At 53.4% G+C, this 21,000-nt stretch overlaps 7 protein-coding genes across 7 annotated transcripts; 5 read left to right on the plus strand and 2 right to left on the minus strand.

Annotated features, from left to right (window-relative positions):
- The first annotated feature begins 1,446 nt into the window (after window positions 1-1,446).
- Window positions 1,447-1,804, plus strand: P152DRAFT_461441 (uncharacterized protein). Its single transcript, XM_033680127.1, has one exon. It carries the CDS (start codon window positions 1,642-1,644, stop codon window positions 1,795-1,797), a length of 156 nt encoding a protein of 51 aa, XP_033531124.1. The 5' UTR covers window positions 1,447-1,641; the 3' UTR covers window positions 1,798-1,804.
- Window positions 1,805-3,392: 1,588 nt separating this feature from the next.
- On the plus strand, window positions 3,393-6,424 carry P152DRAFT_468344 (uncharacterized protein; the record flags this gene model as incomplete). Its single annotated transcript, XM_033680820.1, has 8 exons — window positions 3,393-3,695; window positions 3,728-3,769; window positions 4,401-4,531; window positions 4,562-4,925; window positions 5,004-5,138; window positions 5,176-5,259; window positions 5,346-5,903; window positions 5,957-6,424. The coding sequence occupies 8 exons, from the start codon at window positions 3,393-3,395 to the stop codon at window positions 6,422-6,424; spliced, it is 2,085 nt and encodes a 694-aa protein (XP_033531125.1).
- Window positions 6,425-7,548: 1,124 nt separating this feature from the next.
- Window positions 7,549-8,154, plus strand: P152DRAFT_373874 (galactose-binding like protein; the record flags this gene model as incomplete). Its single annotated transcript, XM_033675568.1, has 2 exons — window positions 7,549-7,863; window positions 8,050-8,154. Coding segments are annotated over 2 exons (420 nt in total), but the record flags the coding sequence as incomplete, so codon positions are not given.
- A 314-nt stretch (window positions 8,155-8,468) lies between these two features.
- Window positions 8,469-10,228, minus strand: P152DRAFT_494435 (3-isopropylmalate dehydrogenase; the record flags this gene model as incomplete). Its single annotated transcript, XM_033682215.1, has 7 exons — window positions 9,853-10,228; window positions 9,781-9,800; window positions 9,712-9,732; window positions 9,585-9,653; window positions 9,438-9,533; window positions 8,752-9,382; window positions 8,469-8,701 (listed from the first exon to the last, which is right to left on the minus strand). The coding sequence occupies exons 1-7, from the start codon at window positions 9,881-9,883 to the stop codon at window positions 8,469-8,471; spliced, it is 1,101 nt and encodes a 366-aa protein (XP_033531127.1). The 5' UTR covers window positions 9,884-10,228.
- Window positions 10,229-10,443: 215 nt separating this feature from the next.
- Window positions 10,444-13,293, plus strand: P152DRAFT_476400 (uncharacterized protein; the record flags this gene model as incomplete). The annotated part of the gene is made up of 1 exon (XM_033681503.1): window positions 10,444-13,293. One exon carries the CDS (start codon window positions 10,444-10,446, stop codon window positions 13,291-13,293), a length of 2,850 nt encoding a protein of 949 aa, XP_033531128.1.
- A 2,693-nt stretch (window positions 13,294-15,986) lies between these two features.
- Window positions 15,987-18,167, plus strand: P152DRAFT_403286 (actin-like ATPase domain-containing protein; the record flags this gene model as incomplete). The annotated part of the gene is made up of 5 exons (XM_033676697.1): window positions 15,987-16,196; window positions 16,307-16,411; window positions 16,456-17,388; window positions 17,439-17,877; window positions 17,968-18,167. The coding sequence occupies 5 exons, from the start codon at window positions 15,987-15,989 to the stop codon at window positions 18,165-18,167; spliced, it is 1,887 nt and encodes a 628-aa protein (XP_033531129.1).
- A 997-nt stretch (window positions 18,168-19,164) lies between these two features.
- On the minus strand, window positions 19,165-19,994 carry P152DRAFT_403266 (CDP-diacylglycerol--inositol 3-phosphatidyltransferase; the record flags this gene model as incomplete). The annotated part of the gene is made up of 2 exons (XM_033676696.1): window positions 19,165-19,527; window positions 19,617-19,994. Coding segments are annotated over 2 exons (741 nt in total), but the record flags the coding sequence as incomplete, so codon positions are not given.
- Window positions 19,995-21,000: the final 1,006 nt, after the last annotated feature.

The raw sequence follows: 21,000 nt of genomic DNA on the forward strand, positions 1-21,000 counted from the left end.
TCCAGACACGGCAGCCATTCACGGTGGTGGAGCATTCTTTATTTCAAACAGTCTTTGAAGCTGGCAATGTCAAGCTTTCCGTTAAGAGCGCGGATACTCTCTATAATTAATCGAATCAAGGATGAGTTCTCCAAAAGCGGAATAGAGCTACGCTCAAGCAAGGCTTGGCACAAAGTTTGCCACTCCATTGCGCTATCGCTCGATGCTTGGACGTCCGAGAATCAATTACCGATCTTGGGTGTGATCGGTTATTAGATCACCCTAGACTTCGAAAAGCGAGAAGTCCTCCTAGACTTTGCGGAAATCCAGGGGCCTTACTCAGGCCGAAACCTGGCCGATTGCCTTCTTACCATAATTTACGAACTAACTTAGACATCGCTCCGAAAGTTCTAACTATTACGGGCGACAATGCTTGCAATAATGGCACCCTTTATAATATTCTATATACCGAGCTACTAAAAGAATATAAGGATGCGGATGATGGCCTCGGTCTCAAGCCACTATGGTAATGCGATTCCATGGCCGGAGAAGCTTCATTCGTTATTTGGCTGATGTTATCAATCTCGTCTACAAGGAAATTCTAGCAGCAATAGGATCGAGTTCGAATAGGGAAGCTAAGATAGCGTAAGATGAATTGGAACTTCATAAGAACCGGTCCCTCCTAACCACGAGTGAGGAGAAAAGTGCCATTGCCAAGATCCGTCTTCTCGTCCTCTGGGTTGCCCGAAGTCCACAGCGCCGCCAAGATAGAAGCTCGTCTCTCCAACTAAGCAAATTAACTACGACGTCGATACTCGATAGAACTCGATATATATCATAATCACCCAGGCGATCCGCCTTCGAAGAGAGCTTACACAGTTTATACGCACTCATCCCGACGTGAGGATACTACATCTTGTGGACGCAGAATGGTCCACCCCGGAGCAAATTGAGAGGATTCTGAAACCGTTTTGGGATCATACTAACCACGTTTAAAGAGTTGTCCGAGCCTTATGGACTGCCTCCTAATATATTGCGCCCTCGATGACTTTCTAGACGACAATCACACGGCGAAAGGCGGGTTTAAAGACGTGGGTATCAACCTTAGAGAGGCGATAGGAAGAGCGAGGAGGAAAATGGATAAGTTTATTAAGATGATGGACAACAACATCCTATACTACGTGGCGGCGGTCCTCGATCCGCGCATTAAGACGTCCCTGATCGAAGCACAGATGAACAAAGAGGGTGCTGAACTGATCGTTTCCGAAGTACGCGAATTCTTCAAGCATAAATATCCATTTCACCCTAGTCTACCATTAGAGGCGGAACGCCCATCAGGTATGCCTAAGTTACGGTGGAAGACACTGTGAGATAAATAGCGGTTTCGCTCAATCAGGTGATTAATGCAGGGACACGGTGGGAAAACCCCGTTAGATTCCAAAAGAGCGTAGATAGATTGAACTTGATCCTGAAGAGCCGGATCCTACGAAAACAGGCTGTTCTTGCAGCTATTTTATATGGTTTACAATGGTCAATGGTGATCTATTCCCTAAAAAGGGAAAGAATGGGGGTATATAATCGAATACGGAATGAAGCCGTGGGGAAACGCCAAGAAACACAGATATTCTGTGACAAGACACTTCAGCGGGTTCAGCCGTATCCATGTACGCAGGCTTCGGACGTCGACCGATACTTCGATTCTCTCCAGCTAGCTGGTCGCATCCCTCGTTTGCGGACGGTGACCCTGACTGGGTATTGAAATGGTGGAAAGCAAATGCGCCTGACTTTCCTTGCATGGCTCAAGCGGTACGCGACTAATAATGAGGCGTTAGATGTTACAACTTCATTTGCCTAACTATATATATGCGAAGTATTCATGAATAATATGAATGTTCATGAATATGAATATAAGGCGTAATCATATTCACATTATTCGCCAAGACTTTTACGGTATTCATATTCACAAATTATTCATATTATTCGTATTCATTTCGGAGCTCTATCAGCATTGGATTCTGCTATGCTTCACATCTCGCCGCTACGCAGGAAATATTAACGAGTCGAACCCGAGGTGATATCTTTGATACTCAGACCCAGGGAGGTTTGTTAGCCTCATCACGGTTGGTAACCAGCTTTGATCGTCATAAACATATTTTTCTCAACCTCTTCATTCCCAAGTCTCGTACTGTTCACAGTGTCGAGTTCAGTCAGTCGTTCGCTCAATTTCCAACAACACCATTATATAAATACTACTTTTCCTCAGCTTTTGTCTCATTAGTGACCATTCTCTCCCCGGCTTCAGGTTGGTGAGACCACTACGACGCAATATTCCTGAAACCTCCCGACAGAGTGTCCGTGTGTCTACTAACAATGACTAAAACAAAATTGCTTAGTTAACTAGTTATATGTAACTAATCTAGATCCTCATAATATCCGAAGACCCGTTCTGTGCCCAGCAACTGTTGGAGATCCGCACTTCAGCCTTACAGGACATACTGTACCGTTTCTCTTTGGCTACCCTTCCTAGAGTATTGAGGGCGAACTTCTGATGATGGAGCGAGTCGTGCAGAGCTGAACTGACTGGGAGTTGAATTGAAGACACGGCTCACTCAGTCGCCGAATCACAAGGATTAAGAAGTAGTATAAGAAACTCCGCAAACTTGGCGCTCATTGTTTGCAGATCGTTACTATTACTACTACAAAGCCACTCGGGAAGGTCGCTTTGAGAAGCATTTTGAGGTAGGATATCCGAGCAGTTCCAAAGCCGTGTGGGTGTCGTTCCAAGACCGACTCCTCCTTCATTTATTCAACAGCGAGCAAGCCAAATTAGCCATGGCCAAAGACATAGACAAGCGGTGTGCGGTCATCCAGGAACTTGAAGGAGCGTAATTCTGTGAGGATTCTAGCGAGATTTACAGGCTGGTTTAGGAACCCCCAATCATGTTAATATCGAGAGTGATTGGCCATTCAAGTGCGGTTATGAGGACTGCACATATATGTGTAAGTTTGGTTGGCAAAGACACATAAACAGAGAATCTTATGGCATGCCTATGAAAACCATGTGCTAATTCCAGGTACTGTACCTCGTAGGTAAAATATGTAGTATCTAGGCACCATTATCAGTGGGTTCTGGGCGCAGTAAATGTAAAGGTCAAGGCACAAAACCCCTCGCACAACACTTATCCTGGATTGCGCGTTATTTTTCTCCAATTTCTACTGCTTCGCACTTCTAGAGACTCTGATGTACGCACCACTCTGCTGAGGATCACATCCTAAGAAGCATTTTCCATATTTTCGTTCCTCTTGGGTTTTCCTTTCGCTCTAGAGTCTTTCATCCAATCATTATGCACTCACCTGCCGCCAAACGAATCATGCATCTCAATGCTGATATACACCTCTGACGCTGGCACAGAATGCTGGGTCTATCACGGCAAACGCCTCCATCATGGTACCGAGACCGAGTCCGCGAAGAGCTGCAGGAACGCCGGTCCGCCGAGTCCTTCTGTCAAAAGGTCAGCGAGACATCCGATGTCTTCTTCCCCCTCAGCCGCGCTCAATATGATGGCTTCCCAGTTCGCAAACTACCCGAGTTTGTGGCCTACCACCATGGTTTGGTTTATTCGTACATGATAACGAAGTACACTTTGCGCTGGAGCTTCTATCGGACGGCTGCAATGCTCTGCAATGTGCCTCGCTACGACCTCGTACGGGAGGTGGTGAGTCCTGGGAAAGATCCCAACTTGACGAGGTTGCTTCCCGGCACCAGATTGACCCTTTGGAGTATAAGCGAGTTAGTCGCCGACTACGACGGGTATGGCCACTTCTCCCCTGAGAACAGCTCCGGGTATGTGGGAGGCATGACCTCTGGTTCCATTATGACGGATAGGAAGCAAATGATGAACTACGATTTTATATTTCTGGATGGTTAGATCTTGTTTTACGACTGAAAGGGTTCTGGTAGATGCGGAAACGCTGTCCAGCAACTTCCAAAAGCCAAAGATTGTATGCACTTGTGAGATGGTGACGATTCCCTGTTTGCTCGCCTTTCATATTTCATATTTGCTTCTCCGCATTCAACCATTCGGTGGACAGGGGCACGTTTGTCAGAACAATCAGTGGGCAGGCAACATAAACATCAACAAAAGCAACGTGCTTACTATTAATCAGACTAGAGCAGCGTGAAGCATCTATGCGAGTCTATAATTACAGCCCTTCATTATCTGCGGTGGTTGGATTGTGCCTCGTTGAGGTCAGTTTGCCTTCGTGGCTCCGTAGTCCCCTTCACTGGAATCCGAAGTATAAAGGCAGTTCCATCCGAAGGCGATTGGATCTCATCGAAAAATTCATCTTCAAGGTTATTTCATGACGAGCAACCGATCGAACACGGTCACCGAACCCTGATGGATTCTCTGTCCGACCAGCCTACAGGCTCAGATGCCGGATCCTCTTCCAACGTTAAACCAGTAATCATCGGCATCTACGGAATACCAGGGTCAGGCAAGACATTCTTGCTGAACCAACTCCAAAAAGAACTCGAAGGAGAGGATTTCAAGTTCTATTAAGGCTCAGAGGTGATTGCCAGTCTCACTGCCGGCGGTCTCCGTGCTTTCCAGGCTCTAGAGGAGAGTTCGAAACAAAACCAGCGGAAACTTGCCATCGACTGGATCCGAAATGAATGCGTGGAGAGCAAAAATGTTGAGGTAGTCACTGGACACTACATGTTTTGGCCTGAGGGAGGAGTTGAACGCAGGGTATACACTCCAAATGACCTGGACACGTTCACGCATATCATCTACATGACCGTTGCCCCCAAACTGGTGATGGAGCAACTCCTGAAGGATACCAGAAGCCGACCACCCATGTCAATTGAACACCTGAAGAGGTGGCAAGAAACCGAACAAACCGAGCTGCTTGGACTTTGCTACGAGCATAGCATCCTATTCACAGTCAGTTTCGCAACCGGGCGTGGCCTCGAAGATCATACACTGCTTCCAATGTAAAGATGAAGGCATCAACCTAGAAAGCATCGAAAAGAGCTCGACGAAATCCTGGAGGCTGCTGGAGGGCAAGGAAAGCTATATACAGTGGTAGTCTTCGATGCCGATAGGACATTGGCTGCCGAGGACAGCGGTACACTGTTTTGGGAAAAGCTCGATCAGGTTATGCAACCGCTCCCTCGCGATAACCCCGTTGAAGGCCCTATTCAGCAGCCCCATGGGGTATTCTTATACCGCGTTTCGTCAAGCCGCTTTATTATATGAAGAGGCGGTGGACAACATCGTGTTCGAGGCCCTCTGCGAATCTACGGCCGCTGCATAACGATGCACCCTGGGCTCGTATTGTTGTTGCGAGAAATAGCAGGACAGGAGCATATCACCGCACTGGTTGTCACTTGTGGACTGCGTCTGGTCTGGGAAAAAGTACTTGAGAGACAAGGCCTGTCGAACACCGTGAATGTCATCGGCAGCGGTCAAGCCGGTGACGCATCGATCGTTACTCCGGCTGTGAAAGCCGCATTGGTTAGACGTTTCCGGAATACTTTTAAGACATATGTCTGGGCGTTTGGAGATAGTGTTCTGGATTTGCCCATGCTCCAGGCGGCGGACGTACCCATTGTTGTAGTTGGGGAGGAGCATCAAAGAGGCAAATCCATGGACCAGCCACTGCTGGACGCTATCAACAAGGGTCTTGAAGCGCACCAATTGGTCATACCGAGCACCGCCTCCTGTCGACTCGATTCAGGGAAACTTCCACTCGTGAAGTCCACGATCGAGGCGTTTATCAGCTCAATCTTGTTGGGTCGGAGTGAACGAAACTTGTCTCGGGTCCGTCATGGAACAGGCTGTAACTCAGCCAAACTTCTCATGACGCCGACGCGCGACTCGAAAGTTGCTAGTCCTATCCTGAGAGAAGCCCATCGCCGAGTTTGATGGTACCTTGCGGTGAGTATCTAACCGGCATGATCGGCATGGAAGAGTATGCGATTCCCCACGTCCAGGGCCACGAGACGATTGGATATCGACTTTGTCACGAAGGACAGACTTTGATCGTGGCATTGATGCGCGGGGGAGAGCCAATGGCTATGGGCGTTAACGATGCCTTTCCACTCGCCATGTTCATGCACGCATCGCAGCCTTCTCATGTGACGCCTCATCATCTGGAGGGACAACGGACGGTGCTTCTGGTGGACTCGATGGTGAACAGCGGCAAGGCGGCCACTGGTTTCATACAACACGTCCATAAACTGGACTCTACGGTTCAAATTGTGGTGGTTGCGGGAGTTGTCCAGGTCGAGTCGATCAGGGTCGGAGATCTAGCCGCGGAACTTGACCTGAGACGGAATGTTAGCCTCATCGTTCTCCGTCTTTCGGATAATAAATTCACCGGCGAAGGAACTACCGATACTGGCAATCGACTCTTCAATACGACTCGACTGGATGGATGATGTGGGTTGTAAACTCACGCCCAGAGCAGCGATTGAGTGAAGGAGAAGAGTGATTTGACAGCATACATATTTGGCAGCACACGTTCATAGAAATATATCATTGTTTCCCCTTCTCCAACAATCCCATTTTCAATGGCTCAGACGGTTCAGGGGCGTCTTCGTGATACGTGATGCAGTGGGAACCATCCATAGGTCATTTCTCGCCGTGAAAGTAATTTAAGTTCCAACTGTGCATGTAGACAATTTCTATTTATTAAGCAATTATTGAGTTGACTTTAGGGAAGAGAGACTTAGGGAACTTCATTGACTCAGATATAACTAGAAATGAATCGAGATGTGGTGGACTTGACGTTTTATGGTTGGTATCAAAGTAAAGAAAGCGCAAGACGTCCAACGACAATGAAATCCAAATATTGACTCTCACACTTACAAAGGCTTCCAACTTCCACATCTAACCAACTACGAAATCTCATTTTGATCGATCCAAGGATAATAGCAATACCTTACCCTCCCACATCACCCTGAATCACTAATCCAAACCAACCCCACCACCACATCTTCCCACGGTACGCTCTACCACCTGAGCAACCATGCCACCCCCGACGCGTCGCGCGCGCCAACAACCCGCCTCCCCACCGCGCATCCAAACCGAGTTCTCCGACTCGGACGACAGCCAGATCGGGGCATTTGAAGACGAGGGGACGCTGCCGTCGCAGGATGATGTGTTGCAGGAGAACGAGCAGGGAGGGGTAGTGGAGGAAGGGGAGGGGGAGGGGGAGGGGGAGGAGGATGGAGAGGAGAGACAGGGTGAGTAGGAGTTTTTTTTCATCATTTTGATTTTAGGAGAGATAGGAGGGTTTGGATTCGGATTTGGATTTCGGGTCTTTGGGATTGGTTTCTTTTCTATATTTGAAAGAAAAAGCTGTGGTCTCCTTTGCGCGTCTCCATCGTCATCAATATTTATATGTCCATCCGCTTCAACCAAACCCTGCGCTGGAATATTATACCTGCCAACCCTTCTCCCCCCAAATCTCTCTCCATCACCCCATCTTGCTTTTCATCCCCCTCTCACCTTCCAACTAACTCCCCCAGCAACCCCTACCCCACCCCCACTCCCTTCCCACCTCAAAGAAATCTCCTCCCTCGCCTCCTGGACCGTCACCTCCTCCAAACCCGGCTGCTCGATCCCGCAACTCCTCTCCCCCTCCACCTCCTCCTACTGGCAATCCGATGGCCCCCAACCCCATCACCTCAACATCCACTTCTTCAAGCTCGTCGAGATCGTCGCCATCCGCGTATTCCTGGACTTCGAGCTCGACGAGAGCTACACGCCGCAGAAGATTGAGTGGGCTGCGGGCATGGGGAATGCGGATTTGCTGGTGTGGAGTACTATGCGGGTCGAGATGCCGAGGGGTTGGTGTTGGGTGGATTTTGGGGGAGTGGATGGGTGGGGGGCTAGGGGGAGGGAGGAGATGGAGGTCGATGGGGACGAGGCGGAGCGGGTGCGACGGGAGCCGGCAGTAGTGGAAGACGAGGGAGGGAGCAGCGAGGGGTCCTACTCATCGGGCGAGGATTCCGCTACCGAAGAGCCCTCGCAGGCGGAGGGGTCGGAAGGAAGGAGGAAGCGCAGACGACACCATCCGACGCTGCGGTGCATGTTGCTGCAGGTGCGGATCTTGGAGAACCATCAGAATGGGAAGGATACGCATTTGCGGGGGTTACAGATCTTTGCGCGGGATGCGGGGGCGAAGGGGAGGGGTGGGGGGGAGGGGGTGAGGAGGGGGAAGGTTAGAATGCAGGAGCCGAGAGAGAGACTGGGGCGGGCGAGGAAGAACGTGAGGGAGCCGGTATGGGATGATATGCCGGATTTGAGATGATGGATCGCAGGTCCAAAATATTTGATTATGAGCGGATGCATGACATGAAGGCATTCTTGCCGTACAGTATGCATTGATATCTAGGTCAAATGTACGTGTCTAGCATGCGTAGAATGTGCCGCCGAATTCCCATTACAAATCCAAAATTCCCCCTCACGTTGCTTTTCTTAGCTCAAAATCCGAAGCAGCTCCTCTACGACCGCGTCGCCAACCTCGGTGGTCTTCGCCGTTCCGCCAATGTCCCCGGTGTTGATCCCCTTCTCGATCACGATCTTGACCGCATCGTCGATCGCCTGGGCAATTTCCGGAAGGCAGAGCGAGTATTTGAACATCATCGACACCGAGAGGATGGACGCGACGGGGTTGACGATGCCCTTGCCCGAGATGTCCGGGGCGGATCCTGCAATATATCAGCTTCTGCTTCCCAAATTCCAAGTTCTCACCACTCACCATGAATCGGCTCATAAACGCCATTGCACGGCGTTTTCCCATCCGGAATCCCACTCAAACTCGCACTTGGCAACAACCCCAAGCTCCCCGGAATCACACTTGCCTCATCGCTAATTATATCCCCGAACAGATTGCTCGTGACGATGATCCCATTCAGCGACCGCGGATTCTTCACCATGATCATCGCCGCGCTGTCGATCAACTGATGCCCCAGCTCCAACTGCGGAAACTCCTCCGCGAATACCTCGCTCACCACCTTGCGCCACAGCCGACTCGTCGCCAACACGTTCGCCTTGTCCAGACTCCACACCTTCGCCGGCGGGTCCTCCGCGAGGGCAAGGGACGCAGCCAAGCGGGCGATACGCTGGACCTCAGACTTGCTGTATGGCTCGATGTCATAGGCGGTCGGGTCCTCATCGGTGGCCTCCTTGCGGTCGCCGAAGTAGATGCCGCCGGTCAGCTCGCGGAGGATGGTGAACTTGGTGCCCTTGGCGATGTGTTCTTTGAGTGGGGAGTTGGCGAGGAGGGAGTCGGAGGCGAAGAAGCAGGGGCGGAGGTTGCCGAAGGTTTGGAGATGTTTGCGGAGGGCAAGGATGCCTTGTTCGGGCCGGACGAGGCCGGTACCCCATTCCTGTGGGGGTTAGTGGAAGGATATGAGGGGGAGAGGGGGGGAGGGGTGGAGGTACGGGACCGCCGATGGCGCCGAGGAAGATGGCGTCGGCTTTTTTTGCGGCTTCGAGGGCGGAGTCGGTGAGAGGGACGCCATGGGCATTTATTGAAGCCTGTGAGGAGGTGAGATTATGTCGTTGGAATCTGTCCGATGGTTGCCGTACCCCGCCGAGCAGTTGCTCATTGATATTGAACGAGAGACTTGGTCTTGCCTTCTCGACGGCTTTGATGACCTTGGGACATGTTAGCTACTCGCTATACAATCTCTCATTGAGAATTGGGTTATCTCACCTTGACGGCTTCTGCTGTGACCTGACATCTGTGAGCACACGTCTATTGAATGCGGGGCTTTTCTCATACTTCTGGACCGCAATGGTCGCCTATGTTCTCCATTAGTGACGGGTCCAATAATTCTCCAGAGATTGTAATTACCTGGGAAGGTGACGATATTAAACGACGACATTTTGCTTGATGAATAACCTGGAATATAGAAGAATGAAAGGTGTACGATGGTATATATACCGGTATTGAGTGAGCAGGAAAATGCCAATCCGGGGAACGAACATCCAAAACGCGCCCGATCTCGGGGCTCATCCGATCCACAGTCTCGGCTTCGTGTGAGTCTAGACGGCCGAGTTTCGGCTCTGATTTCGGGACCCTGTCATTGGCTAAGATGATAAGATCCCGATGAACGGAGAGTCCGAGCTTTGGCGCATATCGATGCCAGAATCGTAGTCAATAGCAAAGGGAAGACCTGAGAGTCCAGATATCAACCTGTGCTTCGTTCATGATATGCTGTGAACATTCCGTGCATCTAACCATTGGTCTTTCTAGTTATTGTATATAAGGAATAAGATATTGCAAGACTAATTTCAAGGCTTAATTCATAAGGGACAAGTCAGTTTAAGGGAAATCACGCTGACAAGCAGCATGGTGCAACCATCCGATCGCCACTCGTTAATATCACATTCACTTCTCCATTCATCTTCATATCCATTTTGATTTTCACCTTCAATCACTTCCATGCGGCCAAATCTCCGTCACCTTTACACCCTGCCCGTCAAATCTGCTGCTTTTCGACACGGCCGCTTCACTACCCGCAGACATAACACCCCTAACAACAAACCTCCCACAGGTCATCCCGAATCTCCGAATCTGACCAAAGAGGCGAATACCCAATCCAATCACTTGAAAGTCAAGCGAAACGACCCATTTGCAGCTCCTCGGATCCGCAAACACCCTTTCGGACCTCACTCTGGTACTGCGATACAACCTCCTTCCGCCTCCTCACCTCCGCAGACCCTAGGAAAAGTTCCATCCGACGTCCCCAGCACGATTCCAGACACAGCCCAACGATATGACCATTTAAAAGACAAGCGAACAGGTCAATTTGCGGATCCTCGGATAAGGAAACTCAAACGTAAATTCTCCCCCGTCCGAATCACAACACATCCGAGTACTACACTACAGCCGCTTCCTCTCCCCTCGCTTTTACGGAGGCTCGAACAGGATCCGTCTGACTCAACGCTACCCGTTCGAAAGCGACACATAAAACAGAAATTGAAATTGAAATCTCTCGTTAGACGCGTCGAGAACGGTCCCAAACAAGACGAGTTGGTTGGATCAACGTGGTGGACAGCTTCAGCCCACGAAGAAGCTCACCAAGAGGGTGAACAAGACAACCACCGAGTACCCGACCTCGATACCGACGTCGATATAAGAGATATGTCTCGCTATGTGCCCCCCGCGTTCCGTAAGCGCGAACAACAAGACCCAGAGTCACCCAGCTCTCCCGTCCAATCGACCGAGACTCCCACGTCGCCTATGCAGGAACGGCCTCCCCCAAAACCTCAACCCCTTCTCTACACGAAAACAGAGCTGCATCACTATTTCTGGCCGGATGAAGACGTTCAGACTCTTCGGCACGCCTTCGATGAGCGAGCGCGGATGAGCAATGGGCCTGGACGTGTGCCAACGGCTAATATTAAGTCCGAAGCAGAAGGAAAGGAGTTTGCTGAGGTTGTCAATGGCGTAGACGCACCGGCTGCATCCACCACTGCTCAATCGGAAGCTGCAGATTTCCCTGAGGGAGTCGAAGAGACCAAGATCGAAGAGACTAAGACCGAAGCCACCAACGACGAAGCCACCAACGACGAAGCCACCAACGACGAAGCCACCAAGGCCGAAGTCACCAAGGACCAAGCCAGCACTATTACCCCCACCGCTACCGCCAACCCTCCATCTCCCATCCAATCTACCAATGCAGCCGGCAAATTCGATACGCTCCAATCCTCCGCCGCCACCCCCCACGACCTCTCCATGATCGTGATCCACCACGGCGCAAACCCCCTCTGGCACACCCAGCGCACCATCTTCGCCAAAACCAACATCCACCTCCTCCCCCATCTTCCCGGCGCCATCCCCCAAACCAACCAACCCCAACCTCCCACGTCCCGCGCCGAGTTCGTCGACGACTGGGACTACGTCCCCTCCTCGGAGCGTCTCGGCTCCGGTCATCCACCTCCGCCCCCTCTCCGCCCCCTCCCGACCACAGGATCCACCAATCCTGCCGCTAAGCTCCCCGCGGTCCCCGTCTTCGAGCAATTCCGGCGTGGCGGCGCCCGCAATTTCCGGTTCGCGGGGTATTTCCGGATGGCGCGACTTCAGATATTGGCGCCGTGGAGCGACGAGCTGAAGCGGATGATGGCGATTAAGTGGGAAAGGCGGGATGCGAAGCGGAAGGCGGAGGATTGGAATCGGGGGATGGGGTGTTGGTGGGCGGTGGTGGGGTTGGAGGAGGTGCAGGGAGGGAATACCGTGAATCATTCGGGTGCGGCTACGGCTGCGGCCGGGACTGCAGAGACGGTTGTAGATGCGGCGACGGAGACGGCTACGGATACAGACACGAATACGAGCTCGGCCGATGCGAACGGCAAGGAAACTCACCAAGCGAGCGGCACGCAGCCTACCGCGCTCCCTCCCCCCGCCATCGACCGCATCGACCTCGCCATCCACCCCGATCACTCTCCCTCCGACTTCGAGAACCATCGCGGTCAACGCCAGCCATTCGGACGCGGGCGCGGACGCGGACGCGGAACGGAGAATCGCTTTGGCGGGGGTTGGGGTCGACAGGGGTATGCGGGCGGTTCTAATGCCGGTGGCGGTTCTAGGTATGGGTATGGTGGAGAGAGGAGGGCAGTGGAGGATGTGAGGCTGGAAGAGGAGGTGAGGGACGCGAGGGGCATGGTCCGGGATGTCCGGTTGGAGGAGGCCGGGACGGAGAATCGCGCGCCGAGGGGGATGGTGCGCGACGTGCGGTTGGAGGAACAAGAAGAGCAGGAAAAGTTGGCGCGATATGCGCCGTTAGAGGAGAACCGGGCGCCGCGGGGGATGGTGCGAGATGTGCGGTTGGAGGTGGAAAATAGAGCTCCACGAGGGGTGGTGCGCGACGTCCAGTTGGAGGAAACCAACGCGCCGAAGCCGACGGCGAGCTATGTCCCCTTCACTGAACCCCGAGGCCGCAGAGACATGGTGCGCGACGTCTGGCTAGAGGAACAAGAAGCGGCCCAGGCGATGGCGGAATCTGTTTCGCCAGAGCAACCCCGTGGTCGCAGCCGGACGGTGCAAGATGGACAGGTCGAGGAAACTGAAGCGCCAGCGCCTACGGCGAGCTATGTCCCCATGGACGAAAAAAGGGGTCGACGGGGCATGGTGCGGGACGTCCGGGTGGAGGAGCAGGAGGAGCGGGAGCGACAGGAGCAGATGAAGAGGGCGGCGATGGAGCAGCGGGGACAGAATGGGGAGAGGGTGGAGGAGTCGTATGAAGGGAAAATCTCCCCACGGCTGTCGTATCGGCCGTTATGGGAGAGTTGAGGGGAGGTGCGCGTAATACGCTGGTAGAGACAATCGGAGGGGACGGGGTGAAGGGTTGTGCTGGTGAATAGGAGGAAGGAAATGATGAACGATTGTATAATTCCTCTGTATAGATACCCCAAAACTGCGTTATGTATGAACACCCTGCCTCGGTGCGTCTGATTCGGATGAAGTGCGATGGCGTGGCTACTGACAATGGTTTACCTTATCATATCTGGACTTCTCACGATGGACATATGGCGGAGAATGTAGACGATACAGGACATCAATCAATGTTGAGATGGGGAGGACGGTGTCAATCCATCCATCCATCCATCCAGTGCAGAGCAACAGGTATCCCGTCCCAAGGCCGATAATTCCACCGACGTCGGATTCGGCGATGTGATGAAGGTCAATCCTAAATAGATAGATGTTGAATACGCGGTGCGACCATCCATCCATCTCTGATCTCATATTCTCATACGATTTCACCAGCCGGGAGGTTACCGTTCGCTATATGTATTCTGACCGTGAAGCCATTGCTCGCTACGAATCCGCTCGGGCGCATCGTCACCATCCTCTCCCACGAGTGAGCCCCAGCGGTCACGATCCGCCAGGGAGATATTTCCTTATCCCCTTTCCCATCTTGCATCACGACCAGTGGAAAACATCAGTCATCAACAGCCAAAGTAAACCTCAATGTCACCATACCATCCCAATCCTCGCATCTCCAAATCCTCACATCCTGATCGCTGCGCCTCGTGGACCCTGACGCGCCCATGCAGCCACAGCCCAGTCCTCCGCAGCGCGGCGGTGCAGCCCGCACGCAAGCCATGGCAACCCGAGCATGGACGAAGGCTAGCTGCAAATGGAAGCTATGTGTGTAGCATGGCGAGCGAGGTGGGGTAGTCGAGCGGGTGGTTTATAATTGGATGTAGGATGGAGGACGCAGGGTGGGCGGGTTGTCACTTGTCAGTTGTCAGAGGCTGTAAGCTGGGGGTCCGCCGCGTTGGTGGGGTGGTTTGCGAGATTGGAGATCAGGATGGATGCCACTTGTACTTTTGTAGTCCTACTTGCGAGAGACAAAGGAAAGGAAGATGTAAAGATAGACGAGATAGTTGTTCAGGTAGTCGGTCGGTCGTTGGTGCTGCAGACCTTCATAAGGGTTCAAGCTGGACCCGACTACCCAATGTACCCAAACGAATGATACCTCAGATCGAGATTGATCTTGTAAGACCGCACGCAATGAACAAAAATACGAACGCCGTCAAGCTCCCACCTGGGAATTTATTGCTAACTTCAGCGATCAACTGGGCATAATTCGATGATCGGGATCGCGGGAATTCAGGGCTGATGACCCCAACTCGCAGCAAGAATACTATTGCAGCCCATCATCACATTCCTCCCCGTATTCAGGATGCCAATCGAGATCTCAGTCGTGTCTTTGCTACAAGGGAAAATACTCAATAGAGAGAGGGAGCAACACGAGATTTCAACTGAATCCGAACCAAGGATAGTGGATGATGGATGATCGATAATTAGCACCTAGCAGAGGTGGTGGCTTAGCCGCTTAGGGGTTTATCGGGATCTCTAGTGTTAGCTGCTGACAATCATCATACCCAACGAATGCTTAATATTAGCTGGCGACTTAGCGTTCTTAGTGATTTCGGCTTCACTCAGCCTCACGAAGAAACGGAAGAATCGAGAATTCCTTGTTCACTTGGTTGAGTTGGTTTACTTGGTTCATTTGGTTCACCTTCCCCGGCGCACCCGACCTTCGCCCACATCCCAAGCTACATCTAACTGAGTTGGTATACTTTGTATGGATACTGGCAAATACCAAGCCCGGCTACCTGCAAGCTACAACATCCAAAGCCTCTTAACCTCGTGTCAATCTGACATCCGCATTTTGCTGTCACTGTCGCTGTCGCTGTCGCTGTCGCTCTCTCTAGCTCTCTCTCTCGGACTCTCTCATTCTCACTCCCCCTAGTCCTCTTCTAGTTTCCGGTGTGATTTTCTCGGTCTCAAACGAATCCCTTCCTCTCCTTTCTTACTCCCTTTCATTCTTTCGCTTCACGCCCACCACAACCTGAATACGACCTGAGTACTCCCATCCGATACCTAGCCTTGGCTCTGAAACCACCTCACTCCTCCATCCTCCCAGCCCGTTCTCCCCTTGTCTCATCCACCTGAATCACCGCCACCTTTCAACCCATTTTCCTGTCTCGCTTCTTTCCTGCAGCTCCCTCCCTCGTTTCCTACATCTCCTACATCTTCCCCTCCTCCCTCCCTCCTCCTCGCCCTCTCCCCCTCCAACCCTCTCCCCTTCGACATTTATGTCGTCGCGCTTCAAAAACCTCCTCAGCTCCTCTCGACGCACTTCGTCCGTCCCCAATTCCGGCAACCCCCCACCCGCGAACTCCACCCCCCTACCCCCCAACTCCCTCCCGTCCTCCAACTCCCCCCAACCCCCCGCCGCCTCCCCTCCCCCCGGCAGCTCGTCTTCCTCCCTCCATTCCCACCCCCTCCCCAACGCCCCTTATCCGCCCACTGGCACCCCCTCCGCCATGAACCCCAACAACCCTCTCGGTCGTCCCCCCTCGTACAGCTATGCCGCCCAGCCCGGCGGAGGTCTCGCTGCCGGCGCGCCCCCGGGCCAGCATCGTCCGACGAGCCCCATGCCGCCGCCGCCCATCAACACCAACACGAACCAGATGGGGGGTTATCCGCCGCAGCAGGTGTATGGTGCCCCGCCGCCTCAGGCTGGCCCGCCTGGGTATCCGCAGAATCCGGCGAGCTATGGGCAACCAGGTGGTGGGTATCCGCAAAATCCGGCGCCGGCGGTGCCGTATTCGAGGCCGGGTGCCGTGGAGGTGGATGGAGGTGGGAGAAGTAAGGCGCAGTTGATTGTGGGGATTGATTTTGTGAGTGTTCCTTTGACCATATACAGCAGACATACTATCAAGGCGGGCGGAATGGGTGCACAGCTAGATGTTATGTTTGGACGATCAACAGAGCTGATGGGTGGATATAGGGAACCACATTCTCCGGTGTCGCGTTTGCGTTTGCGACCAATACCGAAGCAAAGGAAGACATAATAGCCGAATGGCCCGGCGCTGGCAACCAGACGAAGCAAAAGGTATGCCCCCTCAATACTCTTCCTCACAACCCCTAACCCTTCAGATCCCCACCGTCCTCTACTACGACCAATACCAAAAAGTCGTTGGATGGGGCCCCGACATCGCGGATGCCCTCGCCCCCACCGGCTATCCCAAACCCGGCGTCCAAAAAGTCGAATGGTTCAAACTCCAGCTCATGCTCTCCGGCAACACGTACATCGACCCCATCAACCTCCCCCCGCTTCCTCCAGGAAAGTCTGAAGTCGATGTCGCCGCCGACTACCTCTTCCATCTCCGCCAAGCCATGCGCAACCAGCTCCAGAAAATCCTCGGCGAGGTCTTCTCCCGCGAGGAGCGCAACATCCGCTACTACCTCACCGTCCCCGCCATCTGGAACGACGCCGCCAAGGCCGCCACCCGCGCCGCGGCCATCCAGGCCGGCTTTCTCCGCGACGACAACGACAACCGCCTCACCCTCATCACCGAGCCCGAGGCCGCCGCCCTCTTCTGCTCCAAGACCGGCCTCCTCAACCTCAAGATCCACGACGCCGTGCTGATCGTTGACTGCGGCGGCGGTACCGTTGATCTCATCGCCTACGAGGTCGAGGAGGAAAACCCCTTCTCCGTCGCCGAGTGCACCGCCGGCTCCGGCGACTCCTGCGGGAGCACCGCGCTCAATCGGAATTTCAGCAACATCCTGCGCGCGAAGATCCGCAAGATGAAGTTGCCGGATGGAAGCCGCACCGCCGGGAAGGTGTACGCGAAGTGCATCATGGACTTCGAGAACCGCATCAAGGCCGACTTCCGGAACAACGGGCAGAAGTGGGCCGTCGACGTGGGCATCGAGGCGGAGTTTCCCGAGGCGGGCATTGAGGAGGGGTATATGACCTTCACCAACGAGGAGATCCTGCAGTGTTTCGAGCCGGTGGTGAACCGGATCTTGGAGCTGGTGCGGAATCAGATCATCGCGATCCAGGCGCAGAATCGGACGTTACAGGTACGTTTCTTCCCCCTTTTTCTTCTCTTATTTTTCTAACACCCCCCCAGAACGTCCTCGTCGTCGGCGGCTTCGGCGCCTCCGAATACCTCTTCCAACAAATCAAACTCCACGTCCCCCCCCAGTTCCAATCCAAAGTCGTCCGCCCCATGGACTCCGTCGCCGCCATCGTCAAAGGCGCCGTCACCGCCGGCATCACCGAGCGCATCGTCACCCACCGCGTCGCCCGCCGCCACTACCTCATGGCCACCCTGCAGCCCTTCAAGCCGGGCCACCACCCCGAGCAGTACCGCGTGCCCAGCCTCGACGGGAAGGATCGCTGCAAGTATACGCGCCAGATCTTCGTGCAGAAGGGGCAGCGGGTGAAGATCGGGGAGCCGGTGAAAGTGAGCTTTTTTAGGCAGGTAGCGCCGGGAGCGACGTTGATGTATGAGGATGTTTTGTATGCGTGCGACGACGATGTTTGCCCGGAGTATACCAAAGATCCCCGTAAGTTTTAGTCCATTCCCTCCCCCCACTCTCCCCTCCCACAACCCCTGCGAAATCAAAGACCCCCCGCTAACCGTTGAACCTACACAGGCATCAAGGAAGTCATCACCCTCACGTCGGATCTCAGCCGCAAGAACCTCGAGAAGGACTTCGAGCGCATGGACACGCCGCAGGGCACGTTCTACCGCGTCTACTTCGACATCTACCTAACGCTGGACGGCAGCGAGTTCAACGCGGAGCTGGTGTGTCAAGGGGAAGTGATGGGGCGTTGCACAGCGCGGTTTAGGTAGTTGGGACGGCGGCGAACGGCATGGAATTCAGCAAGATGATAGGCGTGGGATGTTGGGCTGAGGTTGGATGGGAATGGGTTATGCTACGGCCGAATGGATGGATAGATGCAGATGGGCAGGTGGGATGGGATGTGCAGAAAAATAGTCCTCAGTAAGCGTCTGGTTTCACAAAGCAGAGCAAAGCAGAGCACGTGAGCGATGGTTTCTCCTGAAAGATACACCCCACACCGCACCGTGTTCATTCGACACCCCCTTTTGTTTCTCGCGTCGTTGGTTTTCTATATAGTCGCTAGGTTAGTTTCATCGTGCGTACGGTTCGGATCGGATCTAATTGATCGATTGATGAGGTTTATGGAGTGGGTTTTCCGTGTTCGCATGGATTTCTTCTTCGAGTTAGTGATTAATGATCCCGTTCTTCCCGACGATTCGCTTCAAATGCCCAACTAAAGTCAAAGTATTACTATTCCCTACAATGTACCGATTCCCAAGATACTACACTACCGCCAGTATTACACTTGCCCTGCCGTCGACACAGTCCGACGAGATGGTTCGCCCATCGATCCACCAAGCAAGCAAGCATCAAGCAACCCAGTGCGGGAACTCCTCGCTCGGAAATTATACAGTTTCCTCCCTCCTGTCCGGTACCATATGCCGAAACGACCGTCCAACCCTCGTCCACATCGGTGAGGATATGTGAACTGAGCAGGGAGCTCTAAAAGTACAAAGGATGCAGGCCAGCGGGTCGCGATCCAGTACTTCATGCCGAAAATAAATGCGGCGCCGTTGCTCGAATCCGTGCAGATCGATCCATCTTGTGCAAAGAGGAATATCGGTGGAAATGGGAAGGGGGACGAGGACGCCATCGTCCGGTCCATCACCATCCACCAAATATCCCATCTCTTCCACTTCTCACAGTATTACACCCTCGGCCCCCGCTCCATACCACTCATACCTCCCCCAAATCCCATATCTCACCACGCACACGCACCGCCCCTCCCTAATCCTTCTTCTTTCCCCTTGCCCTCTTCTCTCTCCTCGCCACCACATCCCCCTCCGCCAACCACCGACTCGCCTTCACCAACTGCACCAGATGAATCAGCTGCTTCCCCGCCATCACGGGCGCGCTGACCGTGACCAGGATCCACGGGATCGTGCTGTCCATCTTGTTTGCGCGCGCCAGCTCCATCGCGCCCGCGGACCAGGGAGAGGGGAAGATGGAGGGTTTGGGCGGGGGGGCCGCCGCGGGGGTGGACGGGGTGGTGGGGAGGAGGTGCGGGGAGATGAGCGGAGAGGAGAAGGAGAGGAGGTAGAGGGCGATGAAGAAGAGTTCGTTGAGGGCGCAGAAGGTGAAGAGGACTTTCTGGAGGGGTGTTAGTGACTTGGCCGTAACAGTGGGGATGAGACGATATGAGATGAGAGAAGGGGATGGAATGACTCTGCAATACTCACATTATTCGAATAATACATCTTCAAAATCCAACTCCGCCCCTCGTCCACGTTCTTATGACTCTGTCCCTGCTCCCCCATCGCCAACGTCGCATACATATGCATGTAGTGGCTCGCCAGATCCAAGCTGATCAGCCCCTGGAAGATGATGCTGTATCGCGGGAACGCCGAGGCGAGGAACACCATCAGACACGCGGTTGTGCAGCGGTCCGTCACCATGTCCAACACCGCGCCGAACCGCGTCGATTGGTCGAAGTACCGCGCGGCGTAGCCGTCGAGGGCGTCGAGGGCGCAAGAGACAGAGTAGAGGATGCAACAGGTGCGGGGGTGGAGGGACATGTAGTAGAGGGAGGCGAAGGCGAGGATGATGCGGGAGTAGCCTGGATGGGTGGTCAGTATAGGGTTGAGATTGGTAGATTCGTCGAGGGATCATCTCGCGCTGTTCGGAGAATCAGGAAGGGATGCGTTCCATCGGTCGCAACTAGATAGAGCTGATGGAGATAAGACAAAAGACAGGACTCACCGATCAAGTTCGGTATGAACAAGAAGATATTCTCCTGCGTCTCGTGGACTGCTCTCGTCGACGCGTGCGCGACGCCATTCGCCTGTGACTTCCTTCCCGCCATGATACGTGATCGGTTCCGATCGTCTCTTATCAACACCCTTATGCTTCACTTGAATCGGGAGCTAGGTATCCGACCACCAGGCTCACACCACCTGAATCCCTTCAAAGTTTCGACTTCCGTGTATGATCAAAGGAGCGACGTGGACGTTCGGCAGTTGCAGCGATATCTCCCAGAACTTTCCGGTTATCCAGATGGTTCCAACAGCTCCTCAGATACCCCGTTTCGGTTCAGCTTCCTTCCCCTTGCGGGATTTCTATTCCACTGGCAGCACGGGACAGGGCGGATGGGCTGATATCTGCAGCCTTGGGTAATCGAGAGCTTCCCCTGCAAGGTCCGAATCTCGTGTCCGTGTTTGTTGGTCCGAGATGGGGTCCGCGTCCGTCTTAGGTGGGGGCCGTAGGGTAGACAGTTAATTCTAGCTTTTCACGCGTATATATTGGAGAAGAAGCCGGTGGGAGACGGTGGAAAGAGATGGGAAGTTGGATGGTAAAGACGGTGGTGGTGGTGTTGACAAAAAGTTGGACTCAGCCCTGTGAGGAATCAGGAAACAGTGGAGGCGCAAGGCAACACGCGGCCAACACTGAAAACGGGAAGGGATGCGAGTGGGAAATTGAATCTTGCGAGATTGGGAATGAGGAGATGTGGACTTTGTTGAAAATGATTCGAGAAATAGTCTAAGGTGATAATGTACCGAATTAATCGTCAATTGGTCGTGGAGGTAGATTACTTTACGAGCGCTGGCAAACAGACGGCCTCCTGGA

This window comes from Eremomyces bilateralis, assembly GCF_010015585.1.
Source record: "Eremomyces bilateralis CBS 781.70 unplaced genomic scaffold P152scaffold_24, whole genome shotgun sequence".
Classification (NCBI taxonomy): Eukaryota; Fungi; Ascomycota; class Dothideomycetes; order Eremomycetales; family Eremomycetaceae; genus Eremomyces; species Eremomyces bilateralis.